Consider the following 15,288-nt stretch of genomic DNA (forward strand, 5'->3'; position numbering starts at 1 on the left):
AGCCAAGTCCCAGTCATCTGCAGACTTAGAAATCAAACTCCGCAATCTAAAGTATATCCTTAGATCTTGAAACTGATCTTAGACTTCAAACCTGTGCTTTTTTCATATCACACTTGCTTTATCACTGTTATTTAACCTTTGCAATACTCTCTGGTGAGATTAAGAGAAATATAATTGTGTGAACCAAGAGTAATGCTGGATGGGACACATCTAAGTCGGAAACGGGGAGCTTTTGTTTGAGTACTGATGTAATTGCTCCAGACGGAGTAAAGAGACTGACAGGCCCTTGAGGAAAAGCTCTGCTTCCCCCGGGCTGCTGAGTGCTTGGATAGGATGGCAGCCCTTCGACCAGCCTCCAGGCTCGGCTTAAGGTCAGGTTTGAGTCACTTGTTCTGTATTGGTTAGTTTATCATTCTCATAGCTGATAGCTGAATTGGTGACTAATATTATTGTAGGTATGAGTAGTGCTTGACTGTGGTGCATAATTTCTAATTTTAGGAAAAATGCTAGGGTCTGAGCACTAGGAAAAATTTAAATACACTTAACCGTTGGTTTTCTCTTGGCTCTGTCAAAATGACCTACTTTTCTGCAACCGAATCACTTTGAAATGTAGTGTTCCACTTATCCCACCTTTTAATGGATACTCTTCTGCCAAATTGAGTATTTAGGGCATTGCAGTCGCAAGGGTACCCCTGTGCTGGGCAGTGTTGCAGACAGACCTGTAGATGGATGAGTTTGTTGCTATTGTTGCTTCAATAATTCTCTTGGGTAGAAACTCCCTCCTCTGTTGCTCAGTATCTGGTGGAGTGTGTATTGTAGGAGAGCTGGGACTTCAGTTGTGAACCTCGATGGAGCTTTTGTGATCAACAAGTGATCAACAGATTCTGGGCATTTAAATTACTGGGATATACAAAATAAACTTTCCACCAATGAAAAGAAAGTCAGAAAGCTATTATGAAAAGATTGAGCACTGGTTAACTCTGTTTATTGTAATGAAAATAATTATTTCGTAAATAAATTTTAAATTAACTGCACCATAACACTTTCATGTATATTAACAACTGGCTTTGAAGTTCTCGGCCTCTTAAAGGCAAGTGTTTTTTCTTTTTTCAATAATATAAGTGTGTAGAAACTGTAAACTTTGGGAACAGTGGAATGACAGTTCTGCATTTAACAGTGTTCTTTGTCCTAAAAGAAAATTATAATAATTTTCCCAGGCTTCCAGTAAATACTGTAGCTGAAGCCAGCACTGTATTTTTGAACACTGTAATAAATGTTCCATAATTGCCTCTGGTGGCAAGTTCTCTGGCTGGGGAATCAGGTTGGCTCCTGTAGCTAAATCATATAATATGATTTTCGTTCGCTGCTGTAAATTGCCTCTGGACAACTTCACATGTCAAATTTGACTACTATTTTCTGGATCTCACTAGGCAATCTGTGTCGTTCACTCCTTGCATTCCATGTAAAAAAAGGGAGTTTTATTGTCAGGCCAAAAGTATGCAGAAAATCTCGTATTCTGTGAGGGCAAGACGCGAAAATAATAAGGAAAGAATAAAGAAAATATTCTAGATTGAAAGTAGAGAAAGTATAAATATATGCGAAATGTTGAGGGGGTTTTCTGTGCTGAGACAGATTAAAGAAACAAGCAGTAACAGCAAGGGGGTTTCTGCTGTGAGATCAAGGCAGGATTTATTTCTTGTATCTTTTATTTGTAAAATTAAGTGTAACGAATGTCACCTATAGGCATAAGAAGATGGGTTTGTTTTGATAAATCTAGCTTTCAACGCAGGACAACTTTCATTTGTCTGTGTCATTTTTTACCTGCTTCTCTCCTTGTTATACTTGTGAGGTTTCTTTAAAAGCAAGAGCAGAATCTACGTGCAGGTGAATTTTACTCAGACGAGCTGTGTAGAAGTTAGTAACCTTACAAGGTTTGTAGGTTTGGGGTTGCTGTTGTTTCTCTGTTTGGGTTGTTTTGTTGGTGGTAGTTTTTTACCCAGAGTATATCACTTCAGTCCAGCAGGAACATAAACTGAGACTTTATTAATAAAAATGAATTGTATGAGCAAAAAGACATATCTGTTTTATCTAACACAAATGTCACTCAAAGGTTCCTGTTTTGCCAAGCAAAATGAGAACATTTCAATGTATAATGAGTGTATACATCCTGAAAGCTCATTATGAAAGTTTAGAATGAATCACAGAAAATAAAATAGGCTGCATAAATAATACTGATCAGATTTTTTACTGCAGGTAACACTACTTGTCTTTGGGCTTACATGTGTTCGTCTCTTTATTTTGCTAAAAAAGAAAGTAAAGAACTAAGGATTTGAGGAATGTTCAAATGACAGAATCTGTTTTGTTAACAAAATACAGATGGCAGAACTTCAACTACCAGAAGGCTATTTGATTTGCCTACTTATTTCTTGTGTTTTACCTTTTCCTTGTCAGCATTTGCAAATGTGTGCTAAAAATAGACGCTACAGGATGTACGGAGCTCTTCACAATAGGTCAGATTATAGACTAAACAATTTTTTCCTTTCAGCTTATTGCTTCCATTTCCACTAACTCTAAAAATATATTGTTGTGGTACAACTTGACAAATATAGTGCAAAGCAACTTGAAATCCTCAGATCCCTGAGCTAGTTATTGCATTGCTAGAAAATATTGAAAGCGATCTGGGCTGGGAGTTTCTTGAAGTAATTGGAAGTCAATAGAGGGTGGGCAGCACTGACCTACTAAAGTAATGATGAGATAGCAATGTGTCTTTCTGGAAACCACCGGAACAAGAACTTACCCTCCGTAAAGCAAACGTTATGAGTCTACTTGGTTAAAAACCATTCCTACTTGTTTACATTTATGAAATGCAACCATTTGCCAACTGTTGTTTTCCAGTAGGCACTGGAGAAACTGTGTGTTTCACAAGTGTTCAAGGTTCAGATTAAATAAATAAATAGATAAAGAATAAAATAAACTCCCCAAGGCCCAATCCAGAGTGCTCAGATGGGATCTCAGGTTGAGCAGGTGCTGCATTGTTGAAGCGAGTGCGAGAATGAATGAGGCTGGCAGGAGAACTGAGGATGGGAGGTGATGAGAAGCGCCAAAAGCAGCACCGAGAATGTGGAGTATCACAGTGGGAGATGGGGAACCCTCGAGGTTTGGCGGTATATTGCTGCATTCTGGCTGTTTGTGTTGGTAGAGACATTGGTGTTGTGTCAAGAATTATTTTGCAAAATACCCATCTAGAGATTTCTCTGGTGTCTTCCTGTTTGTCTGTACCACATTCGGTGCAAAATTACCACACCGCAACAGAGCCGGCCGTGACTGCCCTTAGGAACCCCACACTTACCAGCAGGTACCTGACCAGTTGCATAACTATGGACTTGTATTGGCTTCAACTGAGTTCGGTGTGCTCTGCCAGGAGATCCCATCTCACTAGCACTGCTTTGAGGTGGACACTGTAGTATCAAGGAACAGATCAAAACATCTGTTTTCATTCTGGAAGATGCCTTTTGGTGAGCAGAATTATCTGTGTGGCTGCCTAGGTAGATTGATGTTGAAAAGTTACTTCATTCTTGATGGGATTTTGTCTATTGAAGATCTGCCCTTGGGTGAATAGTTGGGAAGGAATCCTTTTGGAAACTATAGCAGGAGCTCGACAGCTGGACCCTGAAAATCAACACCAACCATTGGAATATGAAGGGAAACTCTATTTGTCACCTTGTATTAATACAGGCGGACAGCTTACTGGCTCTCAGCTTTTCAATTCCTAACACAGACTCAATGGGAGGGATATATAATACATATTATTAATTTTATTTGGAAGTCATTGCGGTACTGTGATGGAAGGCAGCAGTGTAAGAGTCTTGGAGAAGCGTATGTGTTTAGGGTTTTTATAGTGGCGGTAGAGTCTTTGGCTGAGGTGGAGATCGAAGGCTTTAACTGTGTTGAAACAAGCAGTAAGCATAGATATTTAAAATGCTGAATGTCTTCTCATCCCAAAGCACTTTGTTTTGTACCTGTCAGAGAATTGAGGGGTGAGAGACAGCCATGAAAAGGCTGCGCCTTGGTAATGCAGGTCCACAAACCCTTTCTGAAGCAGTGGAAACGCAGGTTTTTTGCATTGCCCTTTGCAGAGCAGTGCCCTGTGCAGCACTGGGCTGTGAGGGGTGATGAAGGGTGATGGCTTCTGCATCTTTCAGTGCAGAATAAGCTGCAGGTTCTGACAGTGGAAGGATCCCCTTCTTCCCAGCAAGGGTGCCTCCTGTCCAGGGCTGTCTGTGGGTAAAGTCTTCAGTGCAGCTGCCTCAGCCTCTTGTGCATGGTAAGAATAAAGCTCATATTTCAAATGAAGAGGCAAGAGTGGGGTCAGGACAGGAATCGGATCTAGCCCATATTTGTAGTAAGAAGACTAGATTTTAAGTGTGATTTAGTCCTCTTGTATACTGAAAATATATCTGTGGGCTTTTCTTCATCAGGGTCCAAAATATACAATAAGATATATAAGTCCAAAATATGAGATAAATGTAAGATAAGGGTCCAAGCAGCTTTTATAATCCAGTTGTTCTCACTCCTTGGCAAGGACGAGCAGTCTCTCTCTATTGTTATGTGCTTTAGAAGTTTTCTCTTTCCTAATATAAACAGATCTCCCCAGCCCTGGGCTTTGTCACTGTGGGGGACGCAATGCTGCCTGTTTCCCCCAGACAGCCCTTAACCAGCTCTCTGCAAATCCCTGCTTGCAGGGCAGGAGAAAAGCGAGGGGTTTACCCTTCCCAACACCCTTCACGCAGGTTGTGTGCGTCCCGCCGCACACCAGCGTGCTCCAGGTTCGTGCTGCACGCTGATCTGCTCTTTCTGTGCTTTTGGTGTTGGGCTGAGCGATGCGAGCCCAAAAGAGCCGTAGTGCGGGAAGCAGAGTGATGCGATCCAGAGCAGCCTGAATCATTCCCCCACTTTCCCAGCAGGGAAGTTCACGACTGCCCAGTGCATAGGGACGTTTCTGACACGTCTCGGGCAAGAGCTCACGGCACTGTTAATAGAGCATGGCTGTCTCATTTGTAGGCTCTGCTCATCTGACAGCTAAGAATTATCAGGACTGATGCTTCACTCCCTCTCTCTTTTTCTCCGAGCTAGTGATTTGTCTATGTTATGGGTAGGTGAGCTTGACAAAACATTACACATTAGCAGCCAAGACGTTGTTTGAAACGGGAAAATTGCTAGCAAACTGCTCCATTAGAGACCCAAATAACAAATTCTTTCTTTCCCTCAATGAATGAGAGATAGTTAAAGCCTGAATTAATACGCCTGTCTCCCCCACTCTGCGGGGGGAATCACTCTTCAAGACAAACGGCTTCGTCACTCCTGAGAGCACGAGCTGACTCTTGGAAAGCATCATTAGGCGGAGTTTCTTATCCTTTGTGTTTTGCCATCCTGGATCTGAGCGGTACAGGCGCCAGATGAGGAGGTGATGAAAAGATTTGCACCTCAGTGAACTTTGAGATGGATGAGAATGGGAATTTGAGTGCTTATTTTTTTACTCCAGGATAGTTTTTCCTATTTAACTTCATAGTGTACCTCATTTGTTTTATTTTTTTTTTTTTCTCCAATATATTTACTTTTTGCTCTCATCACTGCTAAGTCATTTAAAGTGAGGGGGAAGAAGGAGGATTTTATCCTGTCTAACATCATGTTAGCGCAAGAAAAATGCGTCTGAGTATTAGAAAAGAGAAAGGAAATTGTTCTTGTCCTTTGATGTTGTTGTCAAAGACTCTAAAATAAAGCGTCAAGAGGCAGACGGAGCATCGCTGTGTGTCAGAAGAAGGAGATGCGCTTCAGTTCGTCTGAGCGATGGAGCTGGCAGCGGGTGACATGCACGGTGACACAGGGAACTGAAAGGAGCAACTAAAGCCCCTGAGGGGTTTCAACGTTTTTATCTTATTTTATCCCTTTTGTGAATCTACTTGTGGAGTCCTTTAAGTAGATTTTATTATAGAATATCAGAGGAAAAACAAGGAAAATTTTATGGAGTTGTAAGAAATCTTAAGTGTGGGGGATAGTAGTTTGAATGATCAACATTTTTGCCTTTTAGGGCTGTGTCTCTTGCGCAGAGTTCTCTAATGTATTTTGAAATTATTTTATATTATTTTCTGGTGACACAGGAAAAAAAATGAACTCACTGATGTTTCTTTGCACTAGCGCAGGTGGTTTTATAGTGTGTGACAGAACTTTGTGCTACCCTGTTTCCCTGAAAATAAGCCCTACCCTGAAAATAAGCCCTAGCATGATTTATCAGGATTTTTGAGGATGCTCAAAATTTAAGCCCTACTCCAAAATGAAGCCCTAGTTACATTTCATTTAAAAAGTAATTTTAAATAGTGTCCAGGCAGCTATACATGTAAAAAAGGAAGCATCTTTTGGAGCAAAAATTGTATAAGACCCTATCTTATATTTGGGGAAACAGGATGTGCAGGGATAGACCATGAAAAATACAGTTTTCCAGAGGTTGTGTTCTAGGTAAACTGGGTAATTTTCTCTGAAATAAAATGTGGCTGTAAAATTGTTATTAACTTTTCAGTTTTTGGAGGAAAAAAATGACAACACTAAGAAAGAAAAACTCTGATTTTCAGTTTGTTTGAAAGATGGCACCTGTAGCAGCAGTTTCCCATTATATTATGAATAGCACTGGTTTATAATTAAGCCTTCATCACCTTGAAATTGCCAACACTCCTTCTGGCAAAACTTAGCGTTTCCTAGAGAATTTTAATCCTGCACTGTCCTTCAGCCGTCACTTATGAGCTCACATGAGGTGGCAGCAGAAAGAATTAATACAAATAATTTGTTTTCTACTATTTTAGTTTTGTAACTGCATTGGGTTTTTCAGCCTATGCCTGCCAATCTATAACATGCATTTATGAAAAAATACTCTAAAAATATATGCTTATTTGATGCTGCACTTTATTTAATGCTCCACGCTCACCTGCATTCTGTGCCCTATTGGAGTCCACCTGCAGACACCCCTGATGGAAGCACACGGTGCTGCTGGTCGCTTCTCTGCCAGCATCTGCGAGTCGTAGTGCACTAAATCTAATGTGTCGTGTGTAGTGTTTAGTTCTTCAGTCACAGTCATACAATTAATAAAATGCAAGGTGCTGCGGTGAAGGTACAGCAGCATGGGAGAACAGCCTTGTCCATCTTTATCTGTACAGGCAAATTTTGTAGGAGAGCGTGAAGAATTCAATACTGCTTCAGAAGGTAGCTCTCCAAAACAACTCTTTTCTGTATTCTTTTCCACCTTTTCTAGGAATTTATTATTCTCTTATTAATCGGTATCTGTGGCTATTCCAATTTTGGCTTTTTTGCCCTTTGGGGGCAATATTTCTGTGTATATCTTGACCCTTGAGTCACTAAAATTTCCTTGAAATTTGCAGTTATTATTAAAAGGGGCCGTATTTCCCCCCTTCGCTATATCTGAGTTTCCCTGTAAAGACTGCGATGCTGCCCCAGTGTGCAGCGTGTCTGAGCCCCCAATTTCCATCCCCAAGGCAAAGGAATTGGACGGGCTTGGTCTCTCTTTTGTTCCTAGAAGTGTCTGCATGGAAATACTCGGAGGAGTTACACACCAAGCTGGCAAGCTGACAAAAAGCCTTTCTGGGAAGAGTATGTGTGCTGCTAATTCTGGTGACAAACACCCAACAATAGTAGCGTGCTGAAGCTTCCAGCAATTTGCATTTCACTGTGGACTTGCCAGAAACTAAGCACGTTATATTTAGACCAACTGGAAGGGAAATCTCAGACACTCATTCAAATCACAAAACAAGGGATAGAATTAACTCTGATCACAACCTGTAAAAGAGGCTGCAGGAAGAAGAGGATGCATGATGTGGACTGTGCAAGTATCACAATATTAATGACTTAACCAGCTTCATAGACTACAACCGAGCTGGCAAATGTCTTATTTTCAAGATTTTTCTTCTGGCTATTGAAAGCACAGATCAACACAAGGATGTGCTTTGCAATAAAGGGCTGATGGGCCCTACACATTTTCTCTGCGTTATTCCCAAGTCTTTTAAAAAACAAGATGTACTTCTCCCCGCATCTCGTTTTATCTCTGTTCCTGCTTTGAAATTTCTTTCTCTCCTCTGCATTGCTGCAGCAGTTCTAAATGGCTGGAGTGATTCATTCCATCACTTCACTGTGGTTTTTTTATTTTAGTTTTAAACCATTTCCAACCACAGATTTTTTGCTATTGAAACTGTTTCTTTTTATTACAGTTTTTGGAAAAAATACACGATATTTGAATAATAAGCATGAGCTAGGTAAAATCAAGTTTGGCTTTCAGTCCCAACTCTGTAGAACTTCAGCTGCCATGGTCATTTGAATTTTTTGCTTGGGGTCCACTTTTATATTTCTAATTGAGTTGAATATTTTGGGTTCATCTGAGGACAAGATGGTCCTGGCAGGAAGCTGGGGAACGTGCTGACAAAGATGCTGAAGGGAGTGGAGCATCTGAAGGGATGCTGAGCATCTCCCGTGTGAGGAAAGGCTGAGGGAGCTGGGGCTCTGGAGCTGGACAAGAGGACACTGAGGGGTGACTCATTCATGTTTACCGATATATAAAGGCTGAGTGTCAGGAGGATGGAGCCAGGCTCTTCTTGGTGACAACCACTGATAGGACAAGGGGCAATGGGTTCAAACTGGAACACAGGAGGTTCCACTGAAAGAGGAGAAGAAACTTGTTTGGGGTGAGGGTGTCAGAGCCTGGCCCAGGCTGCCCAGGGGGTTGTGGAGTCTCCTTCTGTGCAGACATTCCAACCCGCCTGGACACCTTCCTGTGTAACCTCATCTGGGTGTTCCTGCTCCATGGGGGGATTGCACTGGATGAGCTTTCCAGGGCCCTTCCAGTCTCTGACATTCTGGAATTCTGTGAAAGACTTGAAAACGCTTCTGGAAGGAACAGAAATTAATCTTAGTGGTTATTGTATGCAGTGTCGTAAAGCTGCGTGCATTTTATGTTAGCGATACATACATTTATGATACTTCATAAAGAATGTTTCTTTCAAAACGAATCTCAGAAATTAAAACAGCATTTTCATATAGTCTGGACTATATTTTCAAACACTTTCAGTATTTGGTAGTTACAATAGGAAGATACAGTCCTTTTTTATTCTGCTTCAACACAGACTCCCCTCACCTTAAAAATCTGGATTCATATTGCAGTGAATTCCAGTTTGTTATTCAGCGTGTTCCCACAGATTGTTTCTCCTCACTCGCTCTGATAGTATTATTAATCTGCTTATTAAGCTGTCACAACGTAGCGTAGCGTTTAATTTAGGTAGCTATGTTCCACTTACAACAGCTAGTCAAGGAAAGCATCTGTATTTTCTACCTTTGATTAAGTAGCAATAAAACATACTTAGTATTTTTAAGTAATTCTGTGAGCTTTAAAGGTGCAATTTCTATAGCCTGTGCCTTTGTTTGTCTTTGCACACTTAGCGTAATCAGTGCGATTATTTTCCAAGTTATTTTCTCAGTATTTTCTCTACTTAGTGGCTTTCAAAAGAAAAATCTGCTTTGCATAAAAACTCTATAAAATTGTTTCATATTTATATAAAAATGTATTATCATGTTTAATGATATTCCTGTCCTGTAATTGTGTAGTTAACATGTATATTACTTTGTTTGTTTTCAGACGTTTGGAACAAAACCTCATCAAAGTCATTCCCCCTGGAGCTTTTACTCAGTACAAGAAGCTGAAGAGAATGTAAGTTTTAATAAGACCAACATGCAAGAGCAATCGTGAATCTTCTAGCTTCAAATACAGCATCTTTATTTTAGAAACACATTGGCAATTTCTATGTTGAAATCACTGGGGATTGCTCAGATAATCTCTTCAAAGTGTAAGCAACAATGGAATTTTTTTCAGGATGATTAACAGTGCATGAAATCCTTAATAATGCTTAATTTCACTTCCTATTATAAACGATGTGAGCTAATTAGTTGTTAGTCTGTTCAAACTTCAAATCTGCTTCCTCAGAAAAGATTTTAAGTTGTATGGTGTGTTTTTGTTTGCTTTTTTCTTTCATTCTGGTAAATGTTCGCACTACTTCAGTTTATAATAGTTGACCCCAGTTATAGCAGGAATGCATGTTCTAGCTGAGTCGTTAGGGTTTTTTTGTAGTGCACTCAATGTCCTGATGTTGAAATGGTTTGATTGTTTACAAGAAAACAAAGAAACCTGCTGGACCTTGTTTTCTTGCTTTCTCAATCACCAGCCGATACCCAGACAATTATTTTCTTATTAGCTCTTGTGTTTTCTCTTTGGATTTAAAGCAAAAAACTCCTGATTTGTAGCAGCACTGCCATGCAGATAACCTGGGCTCTCCCATTTGGCAGTCTTCCTTTTTAAGTGACGTATAGAGATGCTGTGACAAAAATACAGCCATACGGACAATGGTAAACCGGGTTGCACCTGCTTTGCCATAGTGTCAAGGTGTTGATGGGAACCTGTAGCTTCCAGAAGTCATTGTGGCTTTGTAGCTCAGTGCCAACACTGCTAAAAAGGTGCCTTTTCCAGTTTTCTGACATGAACAATACTTACTGGAATTAAGACAGTGTCAGCTAATTTCACTGGATTCTCAGATAGCTTGGAAAGTGAAATGAGATTGTGCTGTACCTTTGGATTTAAGGGTAAAATTACCGTGTTTGCCAGTCCAAATTTATCAAGTTCCTCGAGCTGAAGAGCTGTAAATACGAATCTTAATATTTAACAGGTCAAATCATCAATCTTATGAGTCTCTCTTCTTCTGTCTCACTTTGGATATAGCTGTATGTATTTTTAAAGAAGTACTGTATTAGATAGCAAGGCGGTAATTTCAGTGAAAAATGATGGATCCTTTTTCAGTGACCTAACTTGTAACTTTTTCATTATTAAAGTCACTACTTAGCTCTTTCTGAGGTGTGACTAATTTTAGATTTTGGCAATGTTTTAATGTCCTTCCGTTTTTCATGACTGCTGAACTGTAGTTTTATGGGAGTTCACCAAAAAATGTTCTTTAACTTGACTAGCTGCACAACCAATGTGGCACTTATTATTATTAGTTAAATAATCAGTTATTGTGCCACATCTGTATCGAAGCTCCATTAATGTGACAGCGTTTTGTATAAGAACTTGGGATAGAAAGGAAGGCTGCAGAATGTCCCATAACAAATAGGATGTTTTGCCATTTGGTTATTGCCCTGTCTCCTTTTTAGAGTTTTATTCCTGCTGGACAGCGAGGCTCTAAATTGGGCATCGCTCTTGTGCATAAAGTTTAATTGAGGGGGTTTGTTCCACTGTTTGAAGAGATTATTAACATCATCTTTTCAGTGTGCAAGGTTCCCAGTACTGGTAACACAAAGATATACTTTATCAAAAGACTGCCTCTTAAAACAATGAATTATCCATCCTTTTCCTTATAGAAGAAAGACATGTTCAATAATACAGAAGTTGTCGGACTTTCTTAATTTGTGTCACTTTAATGAGCAGTGCAATAGCGTGAAGATGGTTGATTTAATTGATGCCTTACATGGGGTACAAATGAAGAGCATCAGTAGTAGTAGTAGTGTTAACTATTACTCATAATAATATCTTTATATAATTTAGAGGATAGCATTCGCATAACATTGTGAAATGTATTGTATTTTGCTCCCGATGAATAAATATGCAAGAATGTTAAGGACAGTAGCATGCTCACTTGCAGCTCTCCCAGTATTTTGATTGTTTACCGAATACTTCCTACAAGATTATGCATTTTCCTTAGATAATTGGATAACTGAGATTCATTTTTAGGTAAGAGCCAGTTGTCTAAGATAATCTTATATGACTTGATATTACTAGTAGAAGATGATAGCAGATATATGTATATTAATTGAAGTGTTGTATTTGCATCTAGCTGAAGTTTGCTGTTTAGAATGTCTCCTCAATAGCATCCAGGATGAGAGAGTTGCTTTGGTGCTTCAGTTATAGTGAAGGAGCTGGAAATCTTTGGTGTCTTGGACTTCATCATAACTGGCCACATCTTCTCACATGAAGCTGTCTCAGAAGGAAGACTTGGCACCTGTAGGATTCAAATATGCAGTTGGATTATATCATTTGGGATGATGATTCCCCTGATTTGGGGTGAATGTAACAGGTCGCAGTTCTGTGCTTCATTATTCAAGGGCATTAGAAGAAATTTGAGGGGCTCAAAGGGGATACATCCCATCTCCAGAGACAGAAGTTGTTGTCATTATTGCATGAAGTATCCAAGCCCAGACATCCCATTTTGAATTCATTTACAGAGCAGTTGTGCTTGTGCCATAGTTTTGTAACTTCCAGCATACGAGTTCCAGAGTTTCTGGCATTATCTCCCACATTTTGTCTTTGCTTTCCTGAAGCTTTTAGCTAACAAGTTTGTAGCACAAGACTGCCTTGAAAGATGGGGTTGGACCTCTCTAGCTCTGCTGCTTGTAGTGCCATTTCACGTTGTCAGTTTTACCATATATTAGCAGAAAACACGTTGAGATTTCATAGTCTTCCCAATGGCTCTGTAGCATTCCTACTTATGTTAAGCTGCTTCTCAAAACTAAACCATATATGACATGGATTTTTGCTGAGTACTCTTGTCAAATGAGTACGGTCTATTTTACATGTTAGAGATAATCAAGTAATCTGTTCCTAATAATGTTAGTTGACAAAGAGAATATTCATCCAATGCTATTAATAGCTTTGCATTTGGCTGCATCTAAAAATAAATCTGTTTTGTTTCAAAACCTTTTACAGTAAAGACATTGAAGCCATACAGGCATGTGTTATACAGTGACTCACAGGGCATCCTGGCTCCCCCGGTGCAAAGTCAAACCCAGTTTCTGTCCCAAGCTGGTCGCTGAGCACAGCCACCCCCCGACGGGGGTTCAACAGCCTTTCCAAAGAAGATTTCTGCCGTGCTGTCAGAGGTGCAGGGAGACAAGCGTAGGGTGACTAATGTATTCCCTGCCTGGGTGGAATCCTGATAAGTTTATTACGTTTCCATCTAAAGAACCACATTTCCACTGAGTGATTCAGAGATACCCTAAACCATGAAAATAAGCCTTAGTTAGTTGTGCAGGTTAGAAAAATCCATATCTCTCTGCCTTGGTGTAAATCAAGCACAGAAGAGAATGATCTTACCAAAGCAGACCAAAGGAAGGGAACAAAGTACAAGGACATTATTGAATCTTTGCCTCAGTCAAGTCAGAAGGAGGTGGAGCCTCTTTATCCAACAGCAGTGGAGCTTGGGCCCTAATGGAAAGGAAATAATGTGTCTAATTATCTTCTAATGCTGATTGTAGTGGATCTGCATGAAGTGAATGAGTGTCATCACCCAGCATGGCATTTATGCACGTTCAGGCACCATTAGTTATATGCTCATTAGCATCCAGACATGGGGAGAGAGGAAGAGAGGAAATGTTGAAATGTAGCAAATCCACAAAATAGTGCTGAAATACTTGTTTCAAAAACAAGATGCCTCTTCTCAGATGCTTGTCATTGTTCAGCAAACTCATGATTTCATGGCACTGTAATAAGTTTTAATATGTTCCTCAATAAATAGATAGCAGAGAGTGACATCAGACTTCTGCTTACATAAGAATTACTAGATAAAAAGCAGCAAATGCCACCAGGCACTCTAAACAAGTTTCACAAAAAGCTGTAGAAAAATAAACATTCCTACTTTGTCTGTCACAACTTTGGCTGCTCTGGGCTGAGCTGAAGAGCTGGAAAGCCTCACTGAACGCTGTCCTCGTAGGCAGGATGTCGTAACAGAAAACATCAGTAGGTTGCAGAGCAGCTGTTTCATAGCCTTATAAAAGAACCAAAGAAAACCCCACTTTTTGTGGCTAGTTTTGAAAACAGTTCAAGGACTTTGTTAAAATTTTAACTGGCAGAATTTGTAGCTTAAACAGGTGTAGGATGGAAAAGGTTTGTACTTTCTTAACTCCTTCTTCAAGTGATGTTTATTTGGAGTCTGACTGGGTTCTTTAGCTATGTGCCCAAGTGGAAATAACAGTGAAGATGTACATGAAATGTTGTATTACTCCACCTTCAGCTATCAGTGGGAAGATTTGATACTACTGACACAAGCTGATACCAACTGTCAGTGAGTGCAACGAGGTGGCTGAAAGCTCTGCCTGTAGCTAAGCACCTGCTTGAACTGATTGACAGAAACATTGGTTTGCAGTGACAGTCACGATAAGGCACCCAGTTCTGAGCATCTGAGTCTCAAGTGTAGGAAATGTGACTCCATGTATGAAGAAACAGTGACATAATCTGTATTTATGTTTGTGTACTTGGTTGTGATTAAAACTGAGGGTTGTTTCCCAAACCAGGAGCACAGCTTCCCTTGAAGATGACTGCAGGCTGGCATTGAATTCCGCTCACATCGTAGCTGAAAGGGTGGAATCTCACTGGGTCTGCGGCGCGCTGGGCGTTCCCTGCAGTGCTGCCGCATCCCAAGGTCCGCGATTCCCATCCAGATGCTCGAAGGGTTTCCCTAGTGCCTGGAAGCTCTGGGCAGAGCTGCCGGTGCTCTGCCGGCCCTTCTCTCACCTGCCTGGTGAAGGACATGGGAGAATTTTGTGCCACTTGTTTTCTCTAGGCCATTAGAAACCGGACACCCCTGGTACGGTGCCGAACTCCGCAGCGACGCTGGTGCCTGCTTTGAGATCAGGGGCTGCGTGGTCTGTTTCCCACCACCTTTCCCCTTGGTATTAAACAGAGGTGGTGTGGGAAAAGTCCTGCCTCAGTAGAGTCTTATCATCTCACCACAAGGTTTCTTCTCTTAGACAAACAGGGTATTGCTGCCTCAGAAGCTCTTTCCCTCATGTCTACGCCAGGCTGACAGCATTAATCCCATCATCTTCCTGAATATATGTCCTGCTAGCGTTTTCCAGCTACCTCAGAACCTCATTTCACCTTATCTATAATTCCACTGATAATCAAAATATGGTCTTCTGTACTGTTACAAAGTGACCCTTCCATTCCCGCCTTTAAACATTCAGACAAACTCCATGCTTGAGGGCCACCCCTTAGAGTCACAGTGCAGTTTCATTTATTAGTAGTTCCTAAGAAGGTTTATCAGCTGTTTTTATTCAACGGGCAACTGCACTGTTGTTCTTCAGAAGTCTTCGTAAAACTCTTTGTTTCAATGTCTGTAAAATGAAAGACTGTATTAACAGGGGAGCTGTTGTACTGGCTGATGATTTCTGATCGTTCCTGGAATTTGCCTGTGTCCT

The 15,288-nt window shown here is 40.6% G+C and overlaps 1 protein-coding gene across 1 annotated transcript in view; it reads left to right on the top strand.

Annotated features, from left to right (window-relative positions):
* SLIT3 (slit guidance ligand 3) overlaps positions 1–15,288 on the top strand; it is a gene marked incomplete at both ends in the record, with an annotated part of 483,041 nt that overhangs the window by 313,862 nt on the left and 153,891 nt on the right. Inside the window, one exon of the mRNA XM_080353334.1 lies at positions 9,689–9,760. Coding sequence (XP_080209460.1) covers positions 9,689–9,760 — 72 coding nt within the window. The remainder of the gene's footprint in view (positions 1–9,688; positions 9,761–15,288) is intronic.

Source organism: Nesoenas mayeri (assembly GCF_963082525.1).
Source record: "Nesoenas mayeri genome assembly, chromosome: 14".
In the NCBI taxonomy this organism is placed as follows: Eukaryota; Metazoa; Chordata; class Aves; order Columbiformes; family Columbidae; genus Nesoenas; species Nesoenas mayeri.